Source organism: Calidris pugnax, unplaced genomic scaffold (assembly GCF_001431845.1).
Source record: "Calidris pugnax isolate Ruff unplaced genomic scaffold, ASM143184v1 scaffold140, whole genome shotgun sequence".
Classification (NCBI taxonomy): domain Eukaryota; kingdom Metazoa; phylum Chordata; class Aves; order Charadriiformes; family Scolopacidae; genus Calidris; species Calidris pugnax.
The window spans coordinates 853,573-863,204 of record NW_015090896.1 but is presented as its reverse complement, the minus strand read 5'-3'; the positions used below and the strand labels follow the sequence as shown (position 1 = coordinate 863,204).

The following is a 9,632-nucleotide window of genomic DNA, read 5'->3' as shown; positions in this document are numbered from 1 at the left end:
AGCCTGCGGGGAGAGCTTCAGAGCTGAAATCGCAGGGTGGATAGATGATCCATGTCCGGACATGGCAGAGACTGAGAATGACTATGGAAAAAGGAAAATCCTGTGAACAAAGCTTCACACCATAGAGGACCACATGAGTCTCTTTATGGAGGGCTGGTGCTATTGTAATAACACATCTGTGGATTTGCTGTGGAGCTGCAGGTTGCAGCTTGTGCCTGATGCTTTGGACACACTCTTTCCTTCTTGTTCTAGACCCAGTTCTTTCCTGTTGCTGCATATGGGGCATCTTGTTCCCTTCCACATATCAGAAATGATCATACAGCTGGAGCACTGCATCCAGCTCTAGGGCCTTAGCACAGGAAGGACATGGACCTGTTGGAATGGGTCTAGCAGAGGACCATGAAGATGATCAGAGGGCTGGAGCCCCTCTGCTGTAAGGACAGGCTGAGAGAGTTGGAGGGGTTCAGCCTGGAGAAGAGAAGGCTCCGGGGAGACCTTGGAGTCCTTCCAGTATCTGAAGGGGGCCACACAAACGCTGGTGAGAGACTCCTGATCAGGGAAGGGAGCGATAGGACAAGGGGTAATGGTTTTAGACTGAAAGAGGGGAGATTCAGATTAGATATTAGGAGGAAATTCTTTGCTGTGAGGGTGGTGAGAGCCTGGCCCAGGTTGGCCCGAGAAGCTGTGGCTGCCCCATCCCTGGAGGGGTTGAAGGGCAGGTTGGAGGGGGCTTGGAGCAACCTGGTCTGGTGGGAGGTGTCCCTGCCCAGGGCAGGGGGTTGGAACTGGATGATCTTTAAGGTCCCTTCCAACCTGAACTGTTCTGTGATTCTGCCTTCCAAAGCATGAGATATCATTGGCCTTGGGTTCTCCTGGCTTTCAAATTGGTGGTGAGCCAGCTGTTGGGGGGGGAAAGTGGGCACTCACAGTACAGCCAAAAATCAGATTTCATCAATGACATCAAGACCAACAGAAAAGTATGCAAAATAATTAAATTAACTGTCTCAAAAGCAACAGCACAACAACATTAGAAGAGCATCTTTCACTTGCTGTGCTCTTGAATAATCTCTAAGCCTGGCTTGTGGCTATCCATAAGGGAAGAACCCAGCACGCTCCTCCACGATGACCAACGTGGGTCTCCTCTACCTGGTTCCAGAAGGTTCCTCCTTCCAAAATCCCCTTTTGACTTTGGACAGACTTTCTCCAGGCTCAGCCAACAATCTTTTGGAAACACAGTCCTGTGATTTTGTAATGATAAATAGGAAAGGAGTTACTATTAAATACGGGCATTCATTAGCTTTTCAGACCATCTAGGAAAATGAAGAAAATGCTCTTAGATGTGTGAGCTGAGGACGTGTGTGTGGGAAGGTCTCTTTTTTTCTCTGCTCTAGATCATGTCAAATCCACTAAAGCCACCACAGCATGTCTAGTGAAGTCTGTTCAACGAACTGTTCTGGAACTGGTTCCATTTGGTGGAAGATCACTGAATTTGGGTAATGAGAAGATGGTGGCATCTTCTTCTGGTCAGGAAAAGAACAGAAAGAAAAAAGGGTCTCTGCTCCACCATTGTCTGGGTCTTAAATGCCAGATATCTTTAAATAAACGAAACTCAACAACTGTGTCCATCTTTGTGTTTCTGGCTGTTTCATAAAAAGTGGTGGCAATCAAATAGAGAGGCACATTTAAAGTGGGGGGGAAAAGGCTTCAAATCCATTAGTTACTTTGAGATTTGAGTCTTCTCTGTTCATTTCATAAGAGCTCTCCTACACCTCAGAAAAGTCCTCATTACCTCTTTGCTGGAACCTCTCACCAGGGGAGAGAAGGCGGGAGAGTAGGGGAGGTGGGAAACAACATTGACTTGATGATTACATGGCATCTTCTTCATCTCTTGAGCAGATCAGCCTGAAGTCCATGGGTGGAAGACCAGGTTATGCAGTTATGATGTCCCCATGGTTTTCAGCTAACACCAGGCTGTTCCAGGAGTCCTGTTTGGAGCTGGTTTGTGGAGACTGGCTGATAGCTGACTGGTAAGCCTGCGGGGAGAGCTTCAGAGCTGAAATCGCAGGGTGGATAGATGATCCATGTCCGGACATGGCAGAGACTGAGAATGACTATGGAAAAAGGAAAATCCTGTGAACAAAGCTTCACACCATAGAGGACCACATGAGTCTCTTTATGGAGGGCTGGTGCTATTGTAATAACACATCTGTGGATTTGCTGTGGAGCTGCAGGTTGCAGCTTGTGCCTGATGCTTTGGACACACTCTTTCCTTCTTGTTCTAGACCCAGTTCTTTCCTGTTGCTGCATATGGGGCATCTTGTTCCCTTCCACATATCAGAAATGATCATACAGCTGGAGCACTGCATCCAGCTCTAGGGCCTTAGCACAGGAAGGACATGGACCTGTTGGAATGGGTCTAGCAGAGGACCATGAAGATGATCAGAGGGCTGGAGCCCCTCTGCTGTAAGGACAGGCTGAGAGAGTTGGAGGGGTTCAGCCTGGAGAAGAGAAGGCTCCGGGGAGACCTTGGAGTCCTTCCAGTATCTGAAGGGGGCCACACAAACGCTGGTGAGAGACTCCTGATCAGGGAAGGGAGCGATAGGACAAGGGGTAATGGTTTTAGACTGAAAGAGGGGAGATTCAGATTAGATATTAGGAGGAAATTCTTTGCTGTGAGGGTGGTGAGAGCCTGGCCCTGGTTGCCCAGAGAAGCTGTGGCTGCCCCATCCCTGGAGGGGTTCAAGGGCAGGTTGGAGGGGGCTTGGAGCAACCTGGTCTGGTGGGAGGTGTCCCTGCCCAGGGCAGGGGGTTGAAACTGGATGATCTTTAAGGTCCCTTCCAACCGGAACTGTTCTGTGATTTTGCCTTCCAAAGCATGAGATACCATTGGCCTTGGGTTCTCCTGGCTTTCAAATGGCCTCCTGTGGATTGCAGGATGTATTAACTGCAGGATGTGCTGCAAAGTGCTGCAGGTGGAGGATCAGTCCAGCACAACCTTCAATCACATTTATTTTTTTTTTCCTCCAGGGATCATTTTGTTTAAACACAGGAGTTCCCTGGATGAACCCAAAAGTAGAGCAACTCTCGTGAATTATATGATATGCTCTGCCTTTAATTTTGCTGAGCTTAAATTAATATTAAGCTCCCTGACCTGGGTGCTGCTCAGCAGGAGACGCACCTTCACTGGCTGCAGAGCTGGTCCCAAGACATCTAGTGGTGGATGTGGCACAGAGCACCCCACTTCTGCTGGCCTGTTCTGCCTTCTCAGGGACTGGTCTCAGTTAGATTTGGGTTTATGTGAGCTTATTCTCCTCACACTGCACTTCTTATATCACTCGACACACAGCCAGGCAGTGCAACGGGGTAATATCACCAAGTTTTTCCTAGCTCAAGACATATGAAATCATAAAAAGGGATTGGGCATTTTCCTGCTATGGGACCCGTATAGGTGTCCAGTTAGAAGGAATTTCATGTTTTCACCAAAGCTGCTACTTCTTGTCCATTCAGACCTTCCACTCATCATTAAATAAAAGGAGGGCTAACGGTTTTAAACCGAAAGAGGGGAGATTTAGATTAGATGTTAGGAAGAAATTCTTTCTTGTGAGGGTGGTGAGACCCTCGCCCAGGTTGCCCAGAGAAGCTGTGGCTGCCTCATCCCTGGTTGAAGATCAGGTTGGATGGGGCTTTGAGCAACGTGATCTGGTGGAAGGTGTCCCTGCCCAGGGCAAGGGGTTGGAACTGGATGATCTTTAAGGTCCCTTCCAACCCAAACCATTCTATGATTCTATGATAAAAAACTGTATTGTGCTTTAGACATGGTGACAAAACCATGTGGGTTTTACCCCATCTCAGAGGATAGATCTCTTACTGTGAACTCCTAGATCCCTGGGCTGAAAAGCCTTTTTCCACAGAGGTTTTGAGGGTGTTCTTCTCACCATATCTACCACCCTAGTTCCCGTCTTTGCCCCACTGCCAGCATCTTCCCTCTGTACCTGAGAAATGGGGCTGGGGTGCCCGTAATGAGATGAGAGCCCGGGTTCTGTTTTGATGGGGCGCATTTCCTCGGTGGTTGTGGTGCTGCTGCTGCTGCTGGTGGAGCTGGTGGTCGGGGTAAGACTCTCGCTGCTGGAGGGACCTGTGAGAAAGCAGACAGTAAACCAAGCTCTTCCCAAAGACCTTCCAATATGGAGCTATACCCACCCACCAAGAAGGTACTGTGGGTAAAAATAAACAAATAAATAGTGGGAAAGACATTCAGGCATCACCCATTTTTGAAGAATCAGCCCATTTTGTGGTTGGGTGCCTGGCTCGCAGGACATGATGGTCAGAAACACCCATATAGATATAAGATAAATTTCCCTATTTATCACTTACCTGCTGGTGTCTTTGTTTTGTTAAGGTTCTTCGGCTTGCGCTTCCTCGTCTGAATGCCCTCTTTTCTCATTGCTAAAGGCCTTGGAACCTACAGACCCAAATATAAATGCACATTGGTTTCTGTATGGCCATAAGGTCATCCAGGAGAATGTGATTCCAACTCTACCTCATAATCTCCATGAAAACCAGCTTTAATTTTGATTTAATTGAAAACAACAACAAGATGAAGCCCAAGGCCACTGGTCACCACCACTGTGTGAAGAGATATGTCAAAGCTATAAGATATTCTTCCAAATGGTGGTTGATGACCAGCATCTACCAGTGTTTTAAAGGCATTTGGACAATGTCATTAATAATATTCTTTAACTTTTGGAGAATCCTGAAGTGATCAGACACTTGGACTAGATGATCACTATAGGTCCCTCCCAACTAAATATTCTATTCTATTCTGGTTTATTCCAAATAGGAACGGATAGGCTTTCCACACCATAGATATTGAGTGTTATAAGGACAGAAGGGATAAACAGCTCATGTTATTTACTCCTGTGTAACTCAGAGCAGAAGACATCTTTCTGGCTAATACCTGCTCTCTGGAAAGGTACCAAGCCTATGTGGGGAGACCTCCCTTAGGAACTGACCCTGCTGAGGTGGTCACCTTCATGGTTAGAGACACACTGGGATTTCTAGGAAGAATTTTTGGGGTTAGGTAAAGCTTCCCTTCATCCACCTAGTCTTCCAGCTTCGACCTGACTTTCATGAATGTTCTTCCATCTGCTCTGAAGCACTGGACATCACAGATAGCAGGGATGTGTATATAAACCCCAGGAGTAGCAACAAGAAACAGAACTGGAGTTTGCTGCTAAGCAATCGCCAGGGCGTTGAAGGCCTCTGTCTCTTCTGGTGACCCCATTGCCACTGACTGGTGGAAGAAGAACTGGAGATTTGCTTCCTGAAGGACGCCAACAGGACTCTTCTAGATATATCAGACATGACATAGATACGCGAAGCCCCCACTGCCAGGAAGAGACTATCTGGGCACCCGTGAAAGAAAAGTCATCCATCACTCCCACAACAAGTCAACAACCAAGTCTTAGCTGGGATTTGACACCCCATGTGGGAGGACCAAGCCCCCTTTTCTGACTCAGGTTTTCACTAAAGTGCCTGAATTTAGGTGGTGGCTGAGTTTTATTGGGTTTTAAGGCTTGGATGGAAAGGGTAGCAAATTAGTGTGTGAGAAATTGCCCTGCGAACATCACCCCTTGCCATTGATACCTTGCCCACAGAGGGTAAAGATCAGTGAAGGCCTTACCCCGTGGAGCTTCATGTAGAGTCCGCAGGCATTACAGACAGGCTCTCCCTCAGCGTTTCGGCGCCAGAGGGTGGTCGTCGTTGTCTGGCAGTTGGCACAAGAGAGGCCAACGCGGCGGGAAGCCGACTGCGAGGAGAGGCAGAGGAAGAAAACACATCAGCCCACCAGCAGCACCTCAGATCCCAATGAGACCCCTCCAGAACACCCCAAGCTTTCCTCTCCTCTCGCCTCCCTTATTTCTCTGTCTTTTTCTCTTCTTGTGGGGTTTTCCAAGCCTCACCCCAAGGCTGTGCAGAGTTAACAGCATGTGTTGCTCGTTGCTATGAAGGACCAAGCCTGGTACCCAATGAGCCATCATCAACTATACCCACCCACCAAGAAGGTACTGTGGGTAAAAATAAACAAATAAATAGTGGGAAAGATATTCAGGTTCTCCCATTTTTGAAGAACCAGCCCATTTTGTGGTTGGGTGCCTGGCTGGCAGGATGTGATGGTCAGAAACACCCATATAGATATAAGATAAATTTCCCTATTTATCACTTACCTGCTGGTGTCTTTGTTTTGTTAAGGTTCTTCGGCTTGCGCTTCCTCGTCTGAATGCCCTCTTTTCTCATTGCTAAAGGCCTTGGAACCTACAGACCCAAATATAAATGCACATTGGTTTCTGTATGGCCAAAAGGTCATCCAGGAGAATGTGATTCCAACTCTACCTCATAATCTCCATGAAAACCAGCTTTAATTTTGATTTAATTGAAAACAACAACAAGATGAAGCCCAAGGCCACTGGTCACCACCGCTGTGTGAAGAGATATGTCAAAGCTGTAAGATATTCTTCCAAGTGGTGGTTGATGCCCCGCGTCTACCAGTGTTTAAGAGGCATTTGGACAATGCCATTAATAATATTCTTTAACTTTTGGTGAGTCCTGAAGTGATCAGACAGTTGGACTAGATGATCACTGTAGGTCCCTCCCAACTAAATAATCTATTCTATTCTGTTTTATCCCAAATAGGAATGGATAGGCTTTCCACACCATAGATATTGAGTGTTATAAGGACAGAAGGAATAAACAGCTCATGTGATTTACTCTCCTGTGTAACTCAGAGCAGAAGACGTCTTTCTGGCTAATACCTGCTCTCTGGAAAGGTACCAAGCCTATGTGGGGAGACCTCCCTTAGGAACTGACCCTGCTGAGGTGGTCACCTTCATGGTCAGAGATACACTGGGAATTCTAGGAAGAATTTTTGGGGTTAGGTAAAGCTTCCCTTCATCCACCTAGTCTTCCAGCTTCGACCTGACTTTCATGAATGTTCTTCCATCTGCTCTGAAGCACTGGACATCACAGATAGCAGGGATGTGTATATAAACCCCAGGAGTAGCAACAAGAAACAGAACTGGAGTTTGCTGCTAAGCAATCGCCAGGGTGTTGAAGGCCTCTGTCTCTGCTGGTGACCCTGTTGCCACTGACTGGTGGGAGAAGGACTGGAGATTTGCAGTTTGAAGGACTCCAACAGGACTCTTCTAGATATATCAGACATGACATAGATACGCGAAGCCCCCACTGCCAGAAAGAGACTATCTGGGCACCCGTGAAAGAAAAGTCATCCATCACTCCCACAACAAGTCAACAACCAAGTCTTAGCTGGGATTTGACACCCCATGTGGGAGGACCAAGCCCCCTTTTCTGACTCAGGTTTTCACTAAAGTGCCTGAATTTAGGTGGTGGCTGAGTTTTATTGGGTTTTAAGGCTTGGATGGAAAGGGTAGCAAATTAGTGTGTGAGAAATTGCCCTGCGAACATCACCCCTTGCCATTGATACCTTCCCAAAGAGGGTAAAGATCAGTGAAGGCCTTACCCCGTGGAGCTTCATGTAGAGGCCGCAGGCATTACAGACAGGCTCTCCCTCAGCGTTTCGGCGCCAGAGGGTGGTCGTCGTTGTCTGGCAGTTGGCACAAGAGAGGCCAACGCGGCGGGAAGCCGACTGCGAGAAGAGGCAGAGGAAGAAAACACATCAACCCACCAGCAGCATCTCAGATCCCAGTGAGACCCCTCCAGAACACCTCAAGCTTTCCTCTCCTCTTGCCTCCCTTATTTCTGTCTGTCTTTTTCTCTTCTTGTGGGGTTTTCCAAGCCTCACCCCAAGGCTGTGCAGAGTTAACAGCATGTGTTGCTCGTTGCTATGAAGGACCAAGCCTGGTACCCAATGAGCCATCATCGAACACACAGCAGGTCCAGAGAGGTGATTCTGCCACTTTACTCTGCTCTGGTGAGACCTCACCTGGAGTATTGTGTGCAGGTCTGGAGCCCTCAATATAAGAAGGACATGGACCTGATGGAGAGGGTCCAGAGGAGGGCCACAAGGATGATCAGGGGGATGGAGCACCTCTGCTACGAGGACAGGCTGAGGGAGCTGGGGTTGTTCAGCCTGGAGAAGAGGAGGCTCCAGGGAGACCTAATAGCAGCCTTCCAGTACCTGAAGGGAGCCTACAGGAAGGCTGGGGAGAACCTGTTTAGAAAGGCCTGCAGTGACAGGACGAGGGGCAATGGCTTCAAGCTGGAGGGGAACAGATTTAGACTGGAGATGAGGAGAGGGTTCTTCACTGGGAGGGTGGTGGAGCACTGGAACAGGTTGCCCAGGGAGGTGGTTGAGGCCCCATCCCTGGAGATATTCAAGGTGAGGCTCAATGAGGCCCTGGGCAACCTGGTCTAGTTGGGGGTGTCCCTGCTGACTGCGGGGGGGTCGGACTAGATGACCTTTAGAGGTCCCTTCCAGCCTGGGCAATTCTATGATTCTATGATGTGCCCAAGGACAAGGTGCAGACCAGTAAATGACAGAGGGCAAGGAACTGGGTGGTGGGGTGAGGGACACTGCCTGGCTCAGTCGGTGCGGTGTCCAGGAAAGGGGTTTCACAAGAGGGCGCTGGGTGGCTGTGGCTGGTGGCAGGGCTCAAGCTGCCAATGTCATTTTTGACGCTTGCAAGGGACAGCTGGGTTGGAGCACAGGCAGGTCTGGGAGATGCAAAGAGCAGGGCAGGTTGGGGACGGAACCTCATGGAAGATGAGGAGTGGAGAAACGTGGCCCCGAGGGATGGTTTGGTGGTCCTTTCTGCCTGGAGTTATGATGGATCCACGTCCCTGGAGGACAGGCTGCAGAGACCTTCCCAAAGTCTCTCACCAAAACAGGTGGGGACAGGCAAGATACCAACACCCAGATGTTCCCATGCATGCCCCATCCAGACCCCACAGGCTTTGGGATGCCCTGACCTGCCCCATAAGCTCACCCTATGGATCTGGGATCAGGCTATCCAAAAAAGGTGGCTAGTCATCACAAAGCGGCCAGGGAACGCAACAAGAAACAGAACTGGAGTTTGCTGCTAAGCAATCGCCAGGGTGTTGAAGGCCTCTGTCTCTGCTGGTGACCCTGTTGCCACTGACTGGTGGGAGAAGGACTGGAGATTTGCAGTTTGAAGGACTCCAACAGGACTCTTCTAGATATATCAGACATGACATAGATACGCGAAGCCCCCACTGCCAGAAAGAGACTATCTGGGCACCCGTGAAAGAAAAGTCATCCATCACTCCCACAACAAGTCAACAACCAAGTCTTAGCTGGGATTTGACACCCCATGTGGGAGGACCAAGCCCCCTTTTCTGACTCAGGTTTTCACTAAAGTGCCTGAATTTAGGTGGTGGCTGAGTTTTATTGGGTTTTAAGGCTTGGATGGAAAGGGTAGCAAATTAGTGTGTGAGAAATTGCCCTGCGAACATCACCCCTTGCCATTGATACCTTCCCAAAGAGGGTAAAGATCAGTGAAGGCCTTACCCCGTGGAGCTTCATGTAGAGGCCGCAGGCATTACAGACAGGCTCTCCCTCAGCGTTTCGGCGCCAGAGGGTGGACGTCGCTGTCTGGCAGTTGGCACAAGAGAGGCCAACGCGGCGGGACGCCTAC

At 49.0% G+C, this 9,632-nt stretch overlaps 1 protein-coding gene across 2 annotated transcripts in view; it reads right to left on the bottom strand.

Annotated features, from left to right (window-relative positions):
• Nucleotides 1-1,621: 1,621 nt before the first annotated feature.
• Nucleotides 1,622-9,632, bottom strand: part of GATA4 (GATA binding protein 4) — a 33,559-nt gene continuing 25,548 nt past the window's right edge. For both annotated transcript variants that reach the window (XM_014948392.1, XM_014948393.1), the window contains exons 4-6: nt 6,228-6,315; nt 3,993-4,135; nt 1,622-2,111 (exon numbers count right to left, since the gene is read on the bottom strand). In XM_014948392.1, the coding sequence (XP_014803878.1) occupies nt 1,929-2,111; nt 3,993-4,135; nt 6,228-6,315 (414 nt within the window). In that variant the 3' untranslated portion in view covers nt 1,622-1,928. The remainder of the gene's footprint in view (nt 2,112-3,992; nt 4,136-6,227; nt 6,316-9,632) is intronic.